At 43.3% G+C, this 22,909-nt stretch overlaps 1 protein-coding gene across 1 annotated transcript in view; it reads left to right on the top strand.

Annotated features, from left to right (window-relative positions):
• Positions 1–18,000, top strand: part of FHIP2A (FHF complex subunit HOOK interacting protein 2A) — a 39,960-nt gene extending 21,960 nt beyond the window's left edge. Inside the window, exons 4-17 of the mRNA XM_040361537.1 lie at positions 666–770; positions 1,861–1,983; positions 3,568–3,840; positions 3,925–4,121; positions 5,618–5,732; positions 6,446–6,522; positions 6,617–6,809; positions 9,671–9,840; positions 10,448–10,588; positions 11,618–11,708; positions 11,815–11,958; positions 13,745–13,885; positions 15,961–16,064; positions 16,824–18,000. Of these exons, the coding sequence (XP_040217471.1) occupies positions 666–770; positions 1,861–1,983; positions 3,568–3,840; positions 3,925–4,121; positions 5,618–5,732; positions 6,446–6,522; positions 6,617–6,809; positions 9,671–9,840; positions 10,448–10,588; positions 11,618–11,708; positions 11,815–11,958; positions 13,745–13,885; positions 15,961–16,064; positions 16,824–16,929 (1,980 nt within the window). The 3' untranslated portion in view covers positions 16,930–18,000. The remainder of the gene's footprint in view (positions 1–665; positions 771–1,860; positions 1,984–3,567; positions 3,841–3,924; positions 4,122–5,617; positions 5,733–6,445; positions 6,523–6,616; positions 6,810–9,670; positions 9,841–10,447; positions 10,589–11,617; positions 11,709–11,814; positions 11,959–13,744; positions 13,886–15,960; positions 16,065–16,823) is intronic.
• The last annotated feature ends 4,909 nt before the right edge of the window (positions 18,001–22,909 follow it).

Below are 22,909 nucleotides of genomic sequence, written 5' to 3'. Positions count from 1 at the left end.
TGTTCTGTCAGATTAGCAAACCTGGTAGCAGCGGAATGCATGTGCAGCTGACGAATCATCACTTCCTTTACTTAATCAGACAGGTTCGCTATTCTGACTGCACACCAGGGTGTCTCCAAGGTTCCTGTAGACATGAGAATGTTACTTAATCCAACCAGACAGAATCTGCCTGCCGGGGAAATCCTCTTACATCTCCTTTACTTTCAATTTTAGTCATCAAAACCTTTTGAGCAGCAGAAAAGTTTGCAGCATATCATTATTTTGCTATTTCAGATAGTTTTAGAAGAATATTTATTTGTAAAGTGTATGTAAAGATTATACTGCTAGTTGGATGACTTATCGGCACAGATGCAGAAATCCTCTTTATTGTGACAGGAAGGTCTGCAATCTTTATTATACTGTCTGTCAGATTGTTATCGGAGATTGCATTGAACTACAACAAACATTTCTTTGCGCTTAGAGAAAGAGAGGCTTGTGTTGCCTGGAACTGTTTGAATCAGTTTTAAAAAACACAGATTTCATTTCCTGAAAGTTAAGCGATAACAGTGGAGATTTCCTTTCATTGTACAGAGTAAGCAGAAAATAAAACCATGCAGAATCAAAGATAAGAATTTTCGTACATTGTATGTTTTTGTTTTGTGTAACGTGCCGCTTTTTTCTGCCAGTGTCCGCCAGGCATGAAACAGCAAGTCCTAATGTTCTACACTAAGCTCCTCGGGAGGATTAAACAACCTTTGCTGCCGCATATTAATGTCCACCGACCAGTACAGGTACATCCGGTAACTCCAACAACTTGTGTTTATCAGTGTACTTGACACCACAGAGCCAGTCACATCAGTTTGCACCAGAGAAACTTACACTCCAATGTCCCCATCACAGTCGCAACACCATTATTATACATTTATACAGCTCTGGCATATTCCACCGTGCTGTGCAGAGAACATGGAGCCAGTTACATCAGTCTTTGAACCAGAGGAGCTTACACTCGAATGCCTTGTACACACAAACAGTCTGATGGAATTTTTTCATCAGAAATTCCTATCGTGTGTGCGCCCATATCGTGTGTACAAGGCATAATACCCCACCACAATCGCACATTAATATTTTTTTATATAATGTTCTGACCTATTCCACGGTGCTGTACAGAGAAGATTGCGCAACAGCAGTCTCTACACAAGAGGAGCTTGCACTCTAATGCCCTACCACAGGAAAAAAAAATGTATAATGATTATAATACATTTATATAGCTCTGACATATTCCACAGTGCTGTACAGCGAATCCTTAGCTATTTACATTAGTCTCTGCACTAGAGTAGTTTACACTCTAATGTCCCACCACAGTTACACACTGTTATTATACATTTGTATAGCTCTGACATATTCTACAGTGCTGCACAAAGAATGCTGATCCAGTTGCATAAGCCTTTGAACCAGAGGCTTGCACTCTAGTGCCCCTCTACAGGCAATCATTTTTATAATTATACATTTATATAGCTCTGACATATTCTGCAGTGCTGTACAGAGAATCCTGAGACATTCATGTCAGTCTCTGCACCAGAGGAGCTTACACTCTAATTTCCTATCACAGTCACACACTGTTGTTGTTATACATTTTTATAGCTCTGGCATATTCCACAGTTCTGTACAAAGAACACTGAGCCAGTGGCATCACCTCTACACCAGAGGAGCTTTCACTTACCCACCACAGTCATACACATATACATTTCGATACCTCTGACATATTCCACTATGCAGTACAGAAAATGTACACTCCAGACAACTTTTATCTATTGGCATCTTAATCTTACTGTTATATCAGACCATTTAGACCTTGATATCTGGTGTATTTTCTCTCTGTAGAAGCTGATCCGTCTGTGTGGAGAGGTGTTGGCCAATCCAACGGAGAATGAAGAAATCCAGTTCTTGTGTATTGTGTGCGCCAAACTAAAACAAGACCCATATCTGGTCAACTTCTTCCTGGAGGTCAGTTTCAGTGTCGCCTGTACCATCATTTCTAATATTTGGTGAACTATGAACTGCCTTAAGTACACTGAAAGGTTCATCAACAATGTTATGTCATTGTAGGGCGCACAAGGTCCATACAGTAATAGCTCAGCAGAAACAATGACATGTGTTGCATAACCCCTTATATTTTCCTATTCTTTTCTAACAGTCATGTGACAGTTCTGGACCTGTTTTACCCTAGGGCAGCATTGACATATGGTATGTTCCCTTAGGTTCCCCCATGTGGTTTTCTCTTCAGCTTTCTTTGCTTCTAAGGCCCAAGTAAGCCTCGGAGGAAGGAAGTTGCTGGAAGTGCTGCCAAGCAGTGTCATTTTTTTTTCTATAGACTGACAAAACCTGAACATCATAGAAAACATCAACATGACCACAAAGGATTGTAGTCCAAGAGTATAGTGTGACAACGCCACTGGGATTTTAGCCACGGCCTTGCAGCTTGTTGACCCTCTCCAGGATATGACCTTTACTAAAACTTGACAGGATTGGGACAAATTTTTGCTGTATGCCAAGTGCTACGCTGTACATCTCAAAGCATTAAGATAGTTGGAGTTCAGCCAGTGTAGCTGCTTCCAATCTCCTACATCGTGTTTCTGACCTGGGAGAAGAGTTAATATTTGCCCAGAGAGGGGATTTAAGTTCATCATATAAAACCAGCTTGTTTTAGGTGGAGGGTCTACCACGTCTTAAAGTAGAGCTATAAGCAATACTTTTTTCCCATTTTGGATAGAGTAAGGGAGGGTTATATCCACTCTCAGTATTTATTTATTAATTTTTTTGCACCATCCGTGTCCAATTGGAGAGATTTCCCTTCACTTCTTGTCCCATAGCCAAAACGGGGAGTGAGAGGAAATCCCTTGGGGGTCACAAATTTTGGATTTTTTTTAACTTTCAGTTTCAATGATAACGGTAAACAGGACAAATAGAGAGGATGAATCTCCCTAATGGGCACATAGACAGCAAATAAAAACCTAATTAGTGTTCTAATCCATCTCCACTCTATCCAAAACTAATAAAACAATCTTGCTTTTAGTTATACTTTTAAATGTAGAAGTCAACAAAATATATAACATATGACAGTTCATAAGTTAATGATATTAATTTAAAATTCTATTTATGTAAAAATGGTGTCTTATCTGGTAAAAACTTCTAAACTTGTCTACATTAAGTATCTATAGTTTATAAGTTTATTAGTTTAGTTATATAACATATAATTAGCTCACATAATGCATGTAATCGTAAAGTTTATATAATTAATACCAATGGGTAAAATGTGCAGATAAAACTACAGTAACTTTAAACAAATAATTGTTTTTTGATTCTAGGCAGAATTTGCTAATAAGTTTGGGCTGGAATGATACTATGGAACATAAAAATGAATGTTAAAACTAAATTAAATAAAGTGGTTGGGGGGTTGAGCAGGGGTAAGGTAAGGGGGGCAGTTAGCAGAAGTTGGGGGTAATTAGAGGGGAGGCAGGACAAAGGAATTTTAAACGTTTGTAGTATGCTCTCCTAACATCTGTTTGTTGTGTTCTGAATGTTTTTCAGAATAAGGTGAAGCCCCTTCCAACAATCGGATCTTCAAACAGCCTCGGAGGACTTGTTGGGGGCGGCATTGTGGAAGTACCTGCTAATGACACAGGGCAGTCTCCTCCACTCGACCCCAGTGTTGGAGCAGAGGCAGGTGAGACTAAGAATGTACCAGCAGCCCCTGCCAGTCTTGGCTCTACAGATGATGGGGCTGAAAGTGGAGTATCGACCAAACATGTACAGCAGGACTATAACCTGGTGAATTCCTTACTCAACCTGACCAAGAGCCCGGTGAGTGATGATAAAACCCACTGAGAGTATTTGCAGAACCTCGGAGAACATGGTGTTTATATGCTGTGCTCTCTCATCCCTTAGGACGGCCGGATCGCGGTGAAAGCCTGCGAGGGCCTCATGTTGTTGGTGAGCCTGCCAGAAGCGGCTGCCGCCCAGTGCCTTACACAGAACACCAGTTTATGTGAGCTGCTCACCAACCGGCTGACCTCCTTATACCGTGCTCTGCCTCAGTCCATCGACCCACTGGATATCGAGACTGTGGAGGGGATTAACTGGGGGTAAAGATGTTCTTTTCTCTTCTCTAAAAGCTGCACACGCCGCAGAAAGAAAACTGCAACACTGTGTTCAACAAACTGATCTCTAATTGTATTGTAGCTCCAAATAATTCTCACTGATCACTTAATTGTTAGTGACCTTGTGAAAAGAACATTTACACGGTTCAGAATGCACTAGTAGGCTATCGGCTTGGAAAGATTTCCACCACTTCACCTTGCAGTCTAGCTATTTTTGCTATAAAATACAAAATAAGAGAGAACAGTGCACCAGCATAGTGTTGAAACATTTTAATCCAGATAAGAAAAAGTCAAGTGTAGAAAACCTTTTACATAGGGCATATTGGCTCTGACTATTGATGCAGTCCCTCATGGTCATCAGTGCTGGGAACAGGCAGGGTAAGGATCTCAGGCCTGAGGCTTTAATGATGGTCACCTCTCTTGAACTTTTGTTGGCTATTTTCATGGTGGTGATTGTCAGAAGGTTCCGCCCACCCCTTTGTCCATCAGTGGCAACAGTCACTGGTGACATGTTTTGGGGACATTCCCCTTAAGCTCAGATTCCCCTATATACTAGGTTGTGTGAGTGCAATGTGATTTGGACAATACAGGACAAGTAGCAGGCTGATGAACATATTTCTCTCTGTCACTCTAATTTTTCCTATCGGCATGTTCTTTATTGGCACATAAGCACTGCAGCACAACAGACTGACTCCATGCTTACACTGATAATTGGGGTGGGGAAGGAGGTGGTGTGAGCTTAATGGAGCCAGAAATTAGAATGTCGGTCCCATTGGAACGCAGATTCACCTCCTGCAGGAAGCACTGTGGATATGCTTCCCGCTGGGTATGTCAGTTGTGGATGGTGCTGGTCTACATTTCAAAATCTATACTGGCTGCAGTGATAATCAGTTGATGGTTGTCTGTTTCTGCAACAGGTTTAAAGTATAACTAAAGGCAAAAAGTTTTTTAGTTTTAGAAAAAATGGAGATAGATTAGAACACCTCTCGGCTTAGATTGCTGTCTGCACCCTTAAAGTGGAGCTTCACTCAAAAGGGGACATTCTGGTTATTTTCAGGTACCCGCTCTTACTTCTGGCTCTGTGGCGAGCTGAGCTGGAATTTTGTCCGTCTATCCCCCCCCATGGTCTGGGACATCACAGGTCCCAGAAGACTATGGGGCCATTTACAAGGCACAGCACAGCGTAGCTCGCGCATGTAGAGTAGGAAACCGGCTGTGAAGTAAGGAAACTTCCTACTTTACTTACTTCAGATGGCAGTGCCAAGGAATTCTCTTCATTTGCATGGATTTCCTCTCACTTCCATTTTGGCTATGGGACAGGAAGAGAAGCAAAATCTCTGCACCGATTGCGGAAAAAAAATCTGTCAGGGGTTATAACACTCCCTTATTCTATTCAAAATGAAGAGAAAAAAAAAAGTTTTGCCTATAGTTCTACTTTAAATATTATGTACACTGACCATTCTCTTCTCTCCCCTCTCCAGCCTAGATTCATACAATGTTAAGGAAGATGCTTCAGCCTTTCCAGGGAAGAGAGCGCTCATCTCCTTCTTGTCCTGGTTCGACTATTGTGACCAGCTTATTAAAGAAGCTCAGAGGGTGAGAGAAGACTTTATTCTATCATATGCATTGGGAACAGTTCCCTATCTCCAGTCTTACTCAGCAAAGAAGCCCTCAGCAACCAGTCAGAGTTGGCCTTTTCACTGACTGATACAAACGAGAGGGTCACACACACATAAATAAATGTATTTATTAAGGTGCTGTTAATGGGAGTCAGGTGTGCATCTTAGATTTGCAGCTTTTTGTCAGAAATTTGTGCAGTAAGGATGAGCTCCGCCGTGTTCGCATAGAACACGTGCAGAGCCCGCCAGGAAGTGAGCACGGCGCTGTGCTAATCACAGCCAGGGAGACATTGTCCCGATGCTCGGCTGCAGGGGGCGTGAAATGTCTCCCTGGCTGTGATTAGCGCAGCGCCGTGCACACTTCCTGGCGGCTCTGCACGTGTTCCATGGGAACACACCGGAGCTCATCCTTATTGTGCAGCACAGCCATGTATAGGCTGACAGACAAGGAAAGCAGTAAGTGGGAGGAATAATGCTGACGTTTAGGAAATATCTTCAAACAAATACAGGGAAGCAAAGCCTAAACAGGAGAATGAGGTTTTATATGCTTGAGTTATCAAAACCTGACAGTAAAGGCTGTTCCAGTTTGTTCTTGTGTTTAGATATGCTTTAATACTACTTTTGAGTGTACTTGAGTGATGTTAATATGTTTGTCACGTTTCAAGGAATTTCTCCTTTGTCTCCTTTAAGATGGCAGGTGCCACAATGGCCAGGTCTGTGCGGGAGAGATTTTTGGTTGGTGTGATGGAGCCTCAATTAATGCACACGTGAGTACTGATTTTTATTTTCAGTTCATTTTCTTTTGGCTCCGTATACAGTGATTAATCAAAGCCTGTCATCGCCATCCTTCTCCTCTTCCAGGTCAGAGATTGGCATTCTTACAGCCACATCGCTCCTGCACAGGATAGTGCGGCAGGTGACATCTGATGCCCTTCTGGAACAGATTGTCTATTTTCTGCTGGGTGAGGATCGAGACCCTGAGACACTGAGCGGGATCCAAAAAATTCCACTCCGCCATCGTCTGATTGAACACTGCAACCATATCTCTGATGAGGTGAGCGCAATCCTTCCTTTCCTGGGTGACCGGTTTCCATGTTAGATGCTGATGGTCTTGTATAGTAGGTCAGTTTTATTACTTTTTTTTTTTTTTAAGGGGTCATTTTTTTAACATTTTCTTAGTTCTACAAAACAAGCAAATGCACAGAATCGTGTGCATGGTAAATGAAGATGATAATCCTCAAGTCACAGTACATTGTGTTAAGTACCATTTCGTAAATCAATGTCCAGGACTTCTATTGTAAACAGAACATGTAGTGCACCTTGTAGCTCCAGAAAAGAAAAAAAAAAGGGGGGGGTGGGTGGAACATAAACTGGTGAAAAAATCCTACATGTAATATATCATATGCACATATTCGCAATCTGAATACTCAGTATGAAGGCAGTACTGCACAAGACAGCCTCTAGGACAGTGATGGCGAACGCGTGGCACGCGTGCCGCTCCTGGCACGGCAAGCTGTTTCGCTGGGCACGCCAGGAGAAATGGAGAAACAGACTTAAAGACTGAAATCGGAATCGGACCACGCCGCAAAAACTACATCTCCCACAGGTCCCTTCGTTTGCGGCGATGTGTCCGAGTGCGCGTGGAGTAGAAACAGCCAGGGGTGACGTGTGCGTGCGCGCACACACAAATCCAATCCTAGACCCCGATTTGTCCACACTGCACCCCCCATCAAACTACAGCTCCCACAAATCTCTGGGGCCAGCGTGCGTGGGTGTGTCTGAGAAAACACTGCTTCCTGATAGCTGGGATCGATCAGGGGTGATGTGCGGGCGGGAATGAGCTGCCAGATCGGACGGGAAACACTGGAGACAGGTGAGAGAGTTATATGGACAAAAAATAAAAAGCTGGGAACCACACTGTTTAAATACAAATACTAATGAGAGCTTGCATCCACTCACTATCCAAAAGGATTTGGGACTCAGTGGCCAAAAAGCTGCATACAAGGGAAAAGGACTGTGCCAGGGAGAAGGAATGGTCAAGGTGCCACAAAATAGCACACAGGGATATAGCAATCAAAAAAATAGAAAACAAAAATGATGGGAAATTAAATGACAAAAATTTATTAATTAAAACAAGTCAAATACAAAAAGATGCTTTTCCACCTACAACCATCTTAAAAGACAACGTTGTCTAAAACAAAAACATCTAGGCGCCATTATGCTGATTCTAGCATTCTGAGCGTAATGCACTCCTGATCCTAGCATTCTGAGCGTAACGCACTCCTGATCCTAGCATTCTGAGCGTAACGCACTCCTGATCCTAGCATTCTGAGCGTAACGCACTCCTGATCCTAGCATTCTGAGCGTAACGCACTCCTGATCCTAGCATTCTGAGCGTAACGCACTCCTGATCCTAGCATTCTGAGCGTAACGCACTCCTGATCCTAGCATTCTGAGCGTAACGCACTCCTGATCCTAGCATTCTGAGCGTAACGCACTCCTGATCCTAGCATTCTGAGCGTAACGCACTCCTGATCCTAGCATTCTGAGCGTAACGCACTCCTGATCCTAGCATTCTGAGCGTAACGCACTCCTGATCCTAGCATTCTGAGCGTAACGCACTCCTGATCCTAGCATTCTGAGCGTAACGCACTCCTGATCCTAGCATTCTGAGCGTAACGCACTCCTGATCCTAGCATTCTGAGCGTAACGCACTCCTGATCCTAGCATTCTGAGCGTAACGCATTCCTTTAAAAAACACACGTTTTTTTCTGGGCAGAATCGTACGTTTTTGGTCCCTTGGGGCTTATGCAGAGGGATGATCAGTCCCATCATCTGTACAGAGCCGCTGGTAGGTTTAATTCTGTGTTGGCACTTTGAAAGAAATAAGTTGGTTTTGCGTCGCGGTTTGGGCACTCGGGTTCAAAAAGGTTCGCCATCACTGCTCTAGGAACATGTCACTTTTATATAGAGGCAAAGCCTTATTTATAATATCTATTCAGTATTGGATGGTGGGAGGATCTACCTATTTTCTATTTCAAAACCATGTAGCTCCTCCTAAAAAAAAAAAAACGAAAAGACGGTGGATTGGGGTGCAAATATTTGCAAGAGGCCACTTCTCCATAAACCTCGTAATATCTGACCAGAACTGTCTAACTCGTGGACACGTCCATACCATATGAAAATAATCTCAGGTTGGTAATGACCCCATTGAGATTCTGTGGATGGCTGAAATAACTGCTGAAATCTGGTCCTCAATTACATCCTCCCAGATATCATCATCCATTGAGGAAATATCAGTTTGCAACCGGGTCTTTATTTTCTTCATCCTCGAGGACGAGGTTGATTGAGCCAAATAGTATAGGTCAGTATTACTTTTCCTGTCCAGTGTGTGTGTGTGTGTGTGTGTGTGTGTGTGTGTGTGTGTGTGTGTATATATATATATATATATATATATATATATATATATATATATATATTATTACATCCTGGACTGGAAGTGGTTATACCAGGATCCTGGTATCATTTTGTTGGTGCCGGAGATTGCCTGTCATGTAAAGGTGATCTGTGCAAATATTCAGCCGCCCAATCACTTTTACAGGGCTTGGAAGGCAGAGGACCTTCCAAGCCACCCACTTGTTGGGTATTTATTGCTTTGGGTTACCTATGAACAGATATGCTTGAAGCATTTGCATGTCTCTTGTCACTGGTTGCCCTAAGGACGAAGACCCTGCAAGGCCCTGTAACATTGGAATAGTAAATTTACCTTTTATGACATAAATTAATAATAAATCACGCAAAGGTATCCTGGGAGTGCTGGTGACTTCTCAATCTTTATTTGTGGTTGCACATGGCACAATGTTTGTTGTATTATATTTTTTTGTATATTTCACCCCAGATATTTCTTCCCTGCAGATCAGTATTATGACACTTCGACTGTTTGAGCACCTTCTACAGAAACCCAGTGAGCACATACTCTATAATCTGGTCCTTCGGAATCTGGAAGAAAGAAACTACACAGAGTACAAACCGCCCTGTCCAGAAGACAAAGACATCGTGGAGAATGGGCAGATCGCTGGAGCTGTGTATGTCACTGTCACATCATGGTATAGCTTCAGTGGTCCTCTGTGGGGTCTGAGGATAAGCTATACATTTTTTTTTTTTCCTGTTGCATGATTTTGTACCTTGACTATGCAGGGTAAAGCAACAAGTTTACGTAAATGCTGGTGCCCACATTAGTTAATGCTCGCCTTGTCTCCACACCCCTTTCACTTTGTTTGCCTTAGAGAAACCATACGTGACTTTCAAGACGCACTGGGGTTGATTTACTAAAACTAAAGCGTGCAAAATCTGGTGCAGCTCTGCATGGTAGCCAGTCGGCTTCTAACTTTAGCTTGTTCAATTTAAGCTTTGACAAACAAATAAAAAACCTGGAAGCTAATTGGTTTCTATGCAGAACTGCACCAGATTTTGCACACTTTTAGTAAAGTAACCCCACTGTTCAGAGCATACAAAGGGCAGTGGACTTTCCCTCTGCCCCATGTGAAAGGGCTTGGGCCTGGCTATTGGCCACTGAGGCATCCAGTGTTGTGATGTGGTAGAGATAGGAAAGAGATGCATGTCTCCCATACCCGAAAACATATTTCTCTTCTTTTGTAGTAGAATTGATTGTATCTTTCTTTATGGTTGCAGAGATTTGGAAGAAGACCCAATTTTTACCGGTATGTCTCCTGAAAATACACTGTCCAAGGAGTGGCTGAGCTCCTCGCCTCCTGTCACCCCCGACCACCAGAAGAATGATGGGAAGACAGAGGTGCACAAGATTGTCAATAGGTGAGTTTTCCAACATCACCCAGATCACTCCCCCTGCCACACGAGAAGGAAATAATTAAGGAGATATTCAAAAACAGATGCCACTGCCACTAGTGGACTTGCCAGACACCACACTCCCTCCTGTTCACCAGCTCTCTAACTTGCTGAGCTGTGTTTAAGGGCCCTTTTCACTGATCAGTTTATTTTCCATTCCTGCATTACCAAAAGCGGAAGAAAAATGAAGGACTATTAAACCCCATGGAACTCTTCACACCTGTTGTGCTTTTAAAAGTCCTACATGCTGTATTTCTGGTGCAGTAAAACAACACAAAATGAAAACACTGTTTTTACTGCGTTTTTGCAACAGAGCTGCGCAAAGGCAGCCTTACACTACAATGCATAACCATGAGCTTTATGACTAAGCGTTTTAGCACAAGAGGCATTCAGGTTATTTTTCCCATGTAATGTGCTGGTTTAAATAAAGCCTAGTGCTCTGCCCAGTTAATGGACTCCATTTCCGTGTGTGCATTAAAACAAGGACATTGTATGAGATCTGCCTGTAGGAGAAGGGAATGTTGGACAAGGAGGCCCATAGGGGAGCACTTCTGGAAGGATACACACAGTAAGTTTACCATTGTGCTCTAGCACCGACTACTGTTTATAGCGTCCTCTGCCTGAATATCAGTCTGCTTAGTCCTTTTTAAGTCCATTTAACATTCTGCCATTTCATCCCGTCCTGAAACGCGCTGTTTTTTGCCCTGCTTATTGTAACCAGTTGAGCAATAAATACTTTGGACTCCTAAGAATTTTTCATTTGACCTATTACACACAGCTTTCTCATGTGACAGTGCTGTCTGACCCAGTGCTGTCGTTGAGTCACAATTTTCTTTTTTTAGGGGTGGGGAGGATAGACTGAGATGAGGTAGGGCTGTAAGGTGAATAGATAGTTTGATTATTGGTTTCCTCAAATGGCTGCTTTGTCGCTAATGTATTTGATTAGTAGTTTACAGGTTGAATGACACCATAAAATGTCTTCTTTGTGTCCTGCAGTTTTCTCTGTCTGGTCCCTGATGAAGCCAAGTCCTCTTACCATGTGGAGGGCACCGGCTATGACACTTACCTCAGGGACGCACACAGACAGGTAAGTCAAAACTCCTCTCATTATCCCGCTGCCACCAATATCGTCATCTTTTTATAAACCCATCAAAGGCAGTGTGATAACATTTTCCATTTATTTTTTTGTTTAGTTCCGGGATTACTGTGCAATATGCCTGCGCTGGGATTGGCCTGGCTTAGCAAAGGCCATTGAGAAGTGCAATTTAGAGGCTCCATTCTTCGAGGGACATTTCCTGAAAGTCTTGTTTGACAGAATGGGAAGGATACTAGACCAGGTACAATCCCAACCCACTGTAAAAGTACTCAAATGATTAATCTGATTTTGACAGAGATGATTAGTAGAATACAATGGCTGTAAACTTTACCTGTCCAGTGCAACTCTAAGACCCTGCAGTGCTCCAAAGTATACACCTTTTGGTACCCCACCTGACTGTTTAATGTGGACCTAAATTTTGAGTCTAATTCTCTTTTAAAAAGGGGCACAATGCATACAGCAGCTTCCCAATCCTTCTTCTCACTGCTGAATCCCAGCCAAATCTGCTAGGCATCACCTCACCACTTTCGGATAGTACTTGCTTCTAAGCACTGCTCCTTAACCTTCCTATTGGCTCATCACTGTGATTGGCAGCTCCGTCAGCCAATAAGAATATGCAAGAGGCAGGAACATGCAGGAAAACGTTGGTGCAGTCAGAAAGTGTTGAAACCTTACCAATCAGAATGGCCAAGCATTTGGCTATGACAGGAAGGCATGGGTTCCTGCTAGTGTTGGTCAGGGCACCGTCTGCAGGAAGAGAAATCTGCTTCCAAGGTGGGGGTTCTGTGTCTGAAACGCCTGTTTAGCAGCAAGCCCAGTGCCCTTTTGCAATTTACTTTTTTTAAGCAAGATGTAAGAAATAGTAAGCAAAATTAATGAGTACCAAAAGTGAACTTGTTTGTTAAAGAGACACTGTCACTGCCTATATAAAGTAAAGTGACAGTGTCTGTGTAAGGGGGCCACCACACAGTCACTGATGCTCACCTGTGCGGAATTTTTTTTCTCATCCTTCCTCTGGCTCAGCCGTGGGCAGAATACCTGATGCTTCCAGGTATAGTGGAATGTCACTTCTTCCTGTGTGTGAATGGCCACTAGGCCCAAACACTAATACATAACAGGGGGTGAGGTCATCACTCCCTCGCAACTCAGACATCAGCCAAATTTGATGTTGGAAGGAGTGCCAAGGGTGCTGGAGAGGGGAGTGTCATTGGTTTTGGGTATATAAAAGTTCCATGTACAAGACGATTAAAAAAAAAAAAACATTTTTATACGTTGTCAGAATGAGCTACAAAAAGATTTTGCTGGGCTGCTTTTCAATGTAGACAACATATAGATAACTGCGGAATAAATCAATTATACTGGATTTAAAATAGTTGTGCCTGAAGGGGTTTCCTCCAGATGCCCTTTTTTCCTCCCACACTATGAGGACATGCTGGTAGGTTAATTGGCTCCTATCTAAATTGGCCCTAGTATGTGTATGAATGTGAGTTACCTCAGATTGTAAGCTCCTTGAGGGCAGGGGTGACAGTGTTAAATAAGTAACTGTAATAAATACATTTGTCATGATTTTTCCCATGATTTGTAAAGAAATATTAAAACTCACATATTGAAATTAGAGCAAACTCAAGGCTAGGTGTTTTTTTTTATATAATTGTCTTTAGTTTGTTAGAAGATCTGTGATTTTTTTTTTTTTTAAACATATGGAAGATGCTATATGGACTTGTTTTTATGGACCTGTGCCTCTGGTGCTGTCATGCTCATCCTTGCTTCATTACCTAATAGGTTGCTTACCTGTAACAAACACACATCAAATATTGGGATTATCCTGCACACTTGTTTTATGGTACTGACTCACTAAATAAAAAAGCAAGGATGGGGATGATTGTACTCGGCTGCACATTTTAAAATCAATCAAAAACAAGCTAGCATGTCTTTCTTGTTGGTTCCAGGTTTGAGTCTGTCAAGCCTGTAAAATAAAATCTTATATTTTTTGCGTATGGATAACCTTTGTGTTTATTTTCCTCCAGCCCTATGATGTGAATTTACAGGTTACTTCAGTGTTGTCCAAACTTTCCCTCTTCCCTCATCCCCACATCCACGAGTTCTTGCTGGACCCCTACGTCAACTTGGCCCCTGGGTGCCGCTCCCTCTTTTCCGTCATTGTTAGGGTGAGTCCTGTCACCCCTTTGTGGGTTTTATACTAATATCAGCCTGACTTTTCCTGTCTCTTGGGGTATCCAGCCTCTGTGAAAGTTGTTTATACAGGGGTTATCATAGTATTTCAGGTTTAACATTGGCATCAAGCAGATTTATTGCATTTCCAGCACCAAATAAACAAAAGCAGCTTTGCACAAAAATAAAAAAATAAATCCCAGCCTCTTCGCAGTCAATTATTTATCTAACTGTGTAATCAACCTTGTGTTCAGCTCCCCAAAATAAAAGCTTTGGGCCAGATTCACAGAAAAAGTACGCCGGAGTATCTGCTGATACTCCGGCGTACTTTCAAATTTGCCACGTCGTATCTTTATTTGTAATTCACAAACAAAGATACGACGGCTTTTGGCTAAGATCCGACAGGCTTTGTACGCCTTCGGATCTTAGGATGCAATACTTCGGCGACCGCTGGGTGGAGTTTGCGTAGTTTTCCGCGTCGGGTATGCAAATTAGCTGATTACAGCGATCCACGAAGGTACGTGCGTTCGTCGCATTCTCTTACGTCGTCCCTAGTCGTTTTTTCCCGTCGCAAACTTAAGCCTGCTTTTTCATGGCTTACATTTAGAACAGCTATGTTAAAGTATGGCCGTCGTTCCCGCGTCAAATTTAATTTTTTTTTTTGCCTAAGATGTCCGGGAATACGAAAGTACGTTACGCATGTCGCCGTTCAAAAAACACGTCGGGGCGCCGTAATTTCGCGCAAAGCACGGCCGGAAATTTCCTAACGGAGCATGTGCAGAACGTTCGGCTTTACACGCCCCATTTGAATGCGCCGGACGGCTTTACGCTATGCCGCCGCAAGTTTACAGGCAAGTGCTTTGTGAATCAGGCACTTACGCCGAAAACTTGCGGCGGTGTAACATAAACGGGATACGTTACGCCGCTGCATTTGTACCTGAATCTGGCCCTTTGTACTTACAAGGCTGCCACCGGGTAGTCTCTCTGCAGACCAACAGAAACTGTGTCTTTCAGAGGCTCTACATAAAAATGATTGCTAGTTTTCATTGTTGTACTGATATGCAATTTGAGTGGCAATTGGGGGGAGGATAAACAAAACTTAATTTCAAGCAAATTGAACGAAATATAAATGTTTGTGGCACCAAACATTTGCAAATACATTGCTAAATTCTGAATTTTTAATATTTAAATTCTGAATTTATAATAATTTTAATAGAAACACATTCTATAAAGGTTTGACTCCAAAAACGTACAAATACATAATGTAAGAATCGATACAAAAATGGATTCAATGAGGTCAGCATGATTAGTTCAGAGCCATTAATGCTTTTAGGCTCCATTCACACTTATGCGACTTCAAAGTTGCATGACAAGTCTTTGCCCATGTTTTCCAATGATAACCATTTATATATGCACAACTTAGTTGCAGCAACTTTAAAGTCGTTCATGCACTACTTTTGGTCCAACTTTCATGCAGCTTGAGGACCATAGACTTCAATGTTAACCCTCAGCAGTTTCTTGAAAGTCGTACCTGAATGTTATACAATGCAACTTGTGTGTAACAGTTGTCCATTATCATTGGTCAAAGCCAAAGTTGTATCAAAGTTGCACCCTACAAATGTGAATGGAGCCTTAATGCTGGTTGTACGCATATATGTGGGCAGTATGGTGGTGGGTTTTATGCCATGCTGTTGCATGTATTCTTACTTCTGGGATCAATGTTTGTGTCAGGAGTAAGTTCAATCACATACCCCCATGTGATCACTGCGGCAGCCAGTCACAGTAATCAAATGATCAGGAAGGCCAGAAAAGGCCTTTTGAGTTTAGATCTCTTTTACAGGGCTGGCAGGAGACAGTAGTGTTGGATTAATAGTGTACTAATAAAATGGGTCTCAAAAAATTAATGGTTTTCAAAAATGTAACTCCGGCCCCATCCTGCTGAGTTTACATTTGTTTCAGGACAGGGAATGGAAAGTGTAAGGTGATACACTCTCTCTACTTGCTGACTATAAATGTATGAGGCCAGCAGACTTGTAATCAGAAAACCTTGTGTTGTCTTTTCTCTTCCTAGGTGGTGGGAGATCTGATGGTGAGAATCCAGCGTATCCCAGACTTCACCCCAAAACTCCTGCTTGTAAGGAAGAGGCTACTGGGGTTTGAGCCGGACGGGCCAATGTAAGAGACACACACACACACACACAGTGGAACCTCGGATTACAAGCATAATCTGTTACAGGAGAATGCTCGTAATCCAAAGTGCACGCATATCAAAGCGAGTTTCCCCATTGAATTCAATGGAAACGAAAATAATTTGTTCTGTGTTTACTTCAATGGCATGCAATACCACATGCGGCCAGAGGCGGGGGGGGGGGTGGTTTGCCGGAAAGGCCCGAGGACAGCTTGGCTAACCTCTGCAAACCTCGGGAACGGAGTATTTCCATGTCTTTTCAAACATTCCCGAACTGCGTCGTTCGGCTCCGGCGCCCCCTCACCTCAGGCCAAACGCAGTACTGCACAGCGCTTTGGCCTGAATTCTGCTCGTTTTGCGAGACAACACTCGCAAACCGATTTAGGATTTTTTTAAATACAGTGCTCTTATTGCAAAACGCTTGTTAACCGCGTTACACGCAGTCCGAGGTTCCACTGTATTAATATTTATAGTTGATCAGTAAGATTCTGTGATGTACACTTGCATTGCTCTCTTACTAATTTAAAATTATTAGCATTTCTATTATTAAAGAAATATACTATATACCTTCATGCTCATGTGTTTAGTTGAACTTAAGCTGATTTTTTCAGTACATCTTTACCTTGCTTTCTTCGTAGTTTTCACTCTTCCTCCCCTTCCCACCCACCACCTCTCCCCCTTTTCTCTTTTCCCTTTCTCTCCTCTCTTCCCTTTCTCTCATTCACTTACTCTTCTTCTTATTTCAGAGTTGATCACATGACTCTGTTGGAAGGAGTGATTGTCTTGGAGGAGTTCTGTAAGGAACTAGCTGCCATCGCCTTTGTCAAGTTTCACAGCTCTACTACCCCTTGATGTCTTCGACACCCTCCGATGATGTCACAACTACGAGACCAAATCTGTTTTTATTTGTTTTTAATCATTGTGCAAGGACCAAATCTTGGAAAGAAGGGAATATTGACAAAGTCTGTAGAGGGGCCCAGTGCTTAGTCGCTGCTCTCTCCTCCCACGTGGACCTGATGACGCGTGACTAAGGGAAAAGCTGTCCCTCATTGTCCAGGAGACGCTTTAATGATGAGTTCTTCCGTTACAATTGAGTGTTTTACAGAACTTTAATCGTGCCGGGAGTTCTATCTGATGTCTGGCTTCTGCGCATAAAAAAAAAAAATTGTGTTATTTTAATTTCCTTGGAATTACCTTTAAACCTGACTTTGCTGACGCAGTGGAAGGGGTTAATTCCGATGACGTTTACATTACAGCGTGGTAAATTGAGTGAGCAATATTACCACATTCATGGTCGTTAAAACTTTTACTTCACTTTAAGGGGCGCAGAGCCTGGAGCTGTTGGCTTTAAGGCATCACTTTGCAAAAAAAAAAAAGTTTTAAAATGCATATATTTTATAATTAAAAACACGCCGACGAACCTCTCCATCCATATAAAATCTTTGTATAGAAGCGCGTTTTGCTGTATTTTACAACCACCACTGCAGCCTTGCTGTTCTGCAACAGCGAAAACGCACTCTGCCGCAGTGGATAAAATGGACTCCATAGTAACCACATGATCCACCGCCATTTTATACCCCTCATGAGAGAGCACAGCTGGACTGCATTATACATAACCTGCTCTGGTGCCCAATTGTGTCGCTAATTAATGTGCTGCTAGATTCTATACTGCCACCTGATTTTTTTGTTTTTACTATTTTAAGTCACTTTTCTTTGTTTTTTTTCTTTTTTTTATTAATGTTGCAAAAGTCTTTTTTTTGCGATGCAAGGCTTGTAAAAAGATAATATATTTCAGGAGGGGATGTGAAACATTAGATGTCGGAAACAGTGTCTTATTTTATCATTTATATTCTGTATATATGTAGCGTATGAATTGTATTATACATGCATATAAAGCTTTTCCCTTGAAGGCGGTCATTCAGATCAAGATGTGAGCTCTCATTTCCTTACTGTAAGCATTTGCTTTGTCTTAAAGGATAAGTGCACTTTAAAAAAAAAGTGTATAATTTTTTTGCATAAGAGGCTACAGAGCATTGCACCCGTAATCTGTGAATGATAAGTGCAATGCCAAGTTCCTGCAGCGTCTTCCTCCAGCTCTCTATCTGTAACAAGGTACTAGCTTTCAGTTAGAGAACTGGAGGAAGTGGTAATGGACTACAAGTGGCGGTGGAAGGCGATACTTTCAGTTTGTTCATTTACAGATCTCGGACCCCACACAGCCTCACCTATTTCAAAAGTGACAGCGGCCATTGGGGAGCTGATCTTTTTCCCTTTACTGATGTATCATACTTTGTTTTGCTCTGTGTTAACTTGGTCATCATGGTAATAGCAGGGCCTTTGCTTCCTCATGTTGGAGCTACCCCATTAATGCCTGATGTTTTTGAATCTGATGGCCGATGGGGGATTAATGAAGGAGCAGCTGTAGGGATGGAGGAAGCACAAATCCACAGAATGGATAAAGCGGAGAGATCCTTGCACTGCAGGTTCTCGGGTACAGTGTCTTCTCGGGCAAAGAGAACCGTGAACAGCACAGTAGGGACACCACCAAATCTTACTCTACATCTGCTAAGATTAGCACTTGTAGGCAATGCCTTGGATCAAGGGTCCCCGGGCCGCGGCCTCTTGATGCTCGGGCCGTACTGCAGAAGGTGAGTTGCAATCGCAGTCCACAGAGGGCTATCGCAGACCACGCTCGCCGCACATCTCCTGATGTGTGGCCACAACCGTGTGTTCTCTCCCAGCCCCTCAGCCGATTATGTCATCCAGCCAGCAGGGCAAGGGGCAGGAGGAGCTGCAGATCCTAATTGAGAGCTCCTCCCACCCCCGGCCCTGTTGATGGGATGACCTTGTGGGGTAGCCGTGAGAGCAAACATGGACTGAGCATAGCCTCTGTCCTGCTAAAGGTGGGAGTCCTGAGCAAGGGAGGCAGAGATTAACAATATGTGATGTTAAAAAGAAAAGGGGGTGGGGGGGCAGACTGCAGGGGCACTGTGATGGAGGAGGCTGTGATTGCTAGGGACACTGTAATATAAAGGGGACTGCACTGTAATGATTACAGTGCCCGCTTTACAGAGAAGTCTCCGTTACATTATTGTAAAGGGGGCACTGTGATGTAAAGGACTGCACTGTAATGATTACAGCCCCCTTTATATCAAAGTACCCCTTTTACATTACAGTGCCCACTTTACAGAGCAGTCCTCGTTACATTAATGTAAAGGGGCACTGAATTTTAAAGGGGGATGTGATGTGAAGGGGGGCTGAGGAAAGACTCTGTGAGTATGCCATCCACCAAAATGTTTGGATTTTTCACCATTAATGGGCCGCAGCAATGGCGCATTTTCGTGCAGCCATTAAATTTGAGTAGTTGGGCATGTTGGAATTTTTTTGAAAAACAAATGATTTTCTAATCAATGATGGGTGCGAGAAATATTTTGGAAAATCGTGAGCGCAAGAAGAGAAAATTCCCCTAAAAAAAAAGATTTCCGGCCACAAATGTTCTGTAACCACATGAGGTGAAATTGAAGGCTTGGTTGGTGGAATTTCAAAATCAATGGTGGCACCATCAGATCACAAAATGCGCTAAATTTCTGATCTTCCTAAGAAAATTAGTTTGGAATGCGACCCATTTATGACCTCCTTTAAATGAACAAGCCAAAGTTAGAAACTGGTTACTATGCACAGCTGCACCAGATTTTGCGTGTACCAGTAAATCTCCGCCATAGCCTCAATATGCCTCTGGTCATTCAGATTTTAGGCCTCATTCACACAGGATGTTTTTACTGCCGCTTTTAGGGGTGTCGGGTGTTTTATTTTTTTCTGCTTCCAAATGCCCCTCCATGTAGGCCTATGCGACATTGCACACATAGACTATTAGCAGCTTTTAGAGGTCGAAAAAAAAAACACTGCCAGAGCGTCCAAGAGCAGCAGCATTTTGTCTATAAAAAAAAAACCCGCTTGGCGTCTTTAGCGCTTAAACGTTAATTCAATGGGCAGAATAAATTATTTTTCTGACCAGTAAAACAAATTAGCGCCCAATAGCTTGAAGCCTGTAAACGAACCTAAGCGCATTTAAAAGCATTAGACACTTTTACAAGTGTCTGGCATTTTTCTGCCAAAACACTGCTGCCAGGAGGAAAGGCTTCTAGGAGAGTTTTCAAAAATAACCCGTGTGAATGAGGCCTTAAAGTGGTTGTAAACCCTCTGGCGGAAGTTACACCTACAGGTAAGCCTAGATTAAGGCTTACCTGTAGGTGCTTGCAATATCTCCGAGACTTGCACGGTTTTTAGAGATATTTGCAATTTCCCTGAGCGACGCCTCCTGCGCATGCACCGTCTTGAAAGGACACGCTGTGCCGTTTCAAGCCGGGGTCATGCCGTTTAAAGTCGGCTCCCACGCACATGCGCAGAAGTGACGTCACGTGACTCCGGACAGTCACAGAGCCGAAGTTCGTGGCCCCCGGAAAAAGAGGGGTGAAGATGGACGCTTGCTGCCATGGAAGAATACGGCGACATGCAGGCTTCTACTGCAGGTAAGTGTCTTGCAGGCTTCTACTGCAGGGGCATGATTTGGAGGTCAGGGCTGCCTGTGCACGTGGGTTTAAATGCAATTCCGGGATGAAGTGCATACTTAAAGGTGAAAAAAAGTCACTTGAAAGAGTTGTCGCAACTTTGCTATGTAGTCGCCTGTTTGAGGCATACAGGTAAAATGTGTCACTATTCTATGGCCGGCATCTGTCTCATAGTGGTGCATTTTGATCCTCGTGTCCATCAGGCTTCTACTTTGCAGTCCTTAGTGGTAACTCTGTCAACATTGTATACAAAGGTCTCCAATGTAAAAGAGGAGCATCTATACTTACCTTTCTGATTGCCAGTGTTTTCAAACTCTGCTACTTTTCTTCTCTCCAGCTGCAGGTATTTGGCATTTCCAGGTGTGTTAAATACTTTCTCTGCATAGTGTGGTTCCTGACGCTAGCTTGTACATACTGCAGGAAACAGGTACTGGAAGAATTCCTCTGGCAGAGGCTCCGATCATGATCTCAGTTTTGCACAGGGAGTCGATAGATACATAACGCATACCAAGGGGGAGATTTACCAAAGCTGGTGCACACAGAATATCATGCAGTTGTGCAAAGTAGCAAATCGGCTACTAACTTTAACTTGTTCAATTAAAGGGGTTGTAAATGTTTTTTTCACCTTAATGCATTGTGTGCATTAAGGGGAAAAACTTCTGGCAGTCACTGGCTTGCCTGAGCCCATTCATCTCCTCCAAGGGGACACGTTGTCTCTCTCCACTGGGTCCTGGCTCTTGATTGGCTAGATTGATAGCAGCGCAGCCATTGGCTCCCACTGCTGTCAATCAAATGACCCAAGGGGCGGGGGCCGCAGTTCGGCATTCGTGTCTGTGGAAACAAATGCTGGACTTGATAGCACGCCCGCAAGGTAACCCCCTCGGGAGCGCATTCCTCTTAGGGGGTTATCTGATGTGATTGATTGATTTAATGGATTTATAGTGCGCCAAATACTGGCCCGTCAGGGCAGTGTCAAAGCGCAAGAAGCAAAACTGGAAATAGATAAATCAAAACGGGGAGTGAAGGAAATAGAATAGAGAAAAAAAAAAAAGAGAAGAGCAAGATAGACTGAGAGACAGATCAACAGAAAAACACCAGAGAGAACTAACCTAACTCTGCATACTTTTTCTCAAAAAGCCAGGTTTTTAGCCTTTTACGAAGGGAGTGACCGAATGGAAACAGGGAGACTGTTCCATAGAGCCGTAGCTCTCTCAGAGAATCCCCTGCCACCAAAAGTAAGCAAACGGGCAGATGGACAAGTGACAAGACCAGCCGTTAATGATCTGAGTGCTCGTGCCGGAGCATATCGCGTTATCAAGGAATTCAGATATTGCGGGCCCATCCCATGATAAGCACGATAGGCAAGACAGAGAGCCTTAAAGCGGGGGTTCACCCTTAGAGGGCACTTTTCCCCCTTAGATTCCTGCTCGTTATTACTAGGGGAATCGGCTATTTATTTTAAAATATGAGCAGTACTTACCCGTTTACGAGACGCATCCTCTCCGTCGCTTCCGGGTATGGGCTTCGGGAATGGGCGTTCCTTCTTGATTGACAGGCTTCCGAGAGGCTTCCGACGGTCGCATCCATCGCGTCACGATTTTCCGAAAGAAGCCGAACGTCGGTGCGCAGGCGCAGTATAGAGCCGCACCGACGTTCGGCTTCTTTCGGCTACGAGTGACGCGATGGATGCGACCGTCGGAAGCCTCTCGGAAGCCTGTCAATCAAGAAGGAACGCCCGCTCCCGAAGACCCATACCCGGAAGCGACGGAAGAAGATGCAGCTCGAAAACGGGTAAGTACTGCTCATATTTTAATATAAATAGCCGATTCCCCTAGACCGAACGAGCAGGAAGCTAAGGGGAGATTTTTTTTTTTTTTTTAAATGGGTGAACTCCCGCTTTAAACTCAACGCGCTCTACCACAGTGAGCCAGTGCAGTGATCGCAGGGTAGGGGTAATATGCTCCCACCTGTTTAGGCCGGTGATTAGTCTGGCGGCCTGGTTGTGTATGTGCTGAATTTTCTTCAGCCACTTTAAAGGCATGCCCAGATACACAATGTTGTTAAAGTCAATCCGGGAGTTGACGAGAGATTGAACCAGAACTTTCCGATGGTTCTGAGAAAACAGATTTTTGACTTTTCTCAGACACCTGATGTAATACAGTGCGTTGCGGATACATTGATCGACTTGGGGTATCCAATTCAAATTACAGTAAAAAATTGTCCCCAGGACACGGACTTGATTCACCGGAACAGGACACGACCCA

This window comes from Rana temporaria, chromosome 8 (assembly GCF_905171775.1).
Source record: "Rana temporaria chromosome 8, aRanTem1.1, whole genome shotgun sequence".
Taxonomy (NCBI): Eukaryota; Metazoa; Chordata; class Amphibia; order Anura; family Ranidae; genus Rana; species Rana temporaria.
The sequence above is the reverse complement of the archived record's forward strand: the minus strand, read 5'-3'. Positions and strand labels throughout refer to the sequence as shown.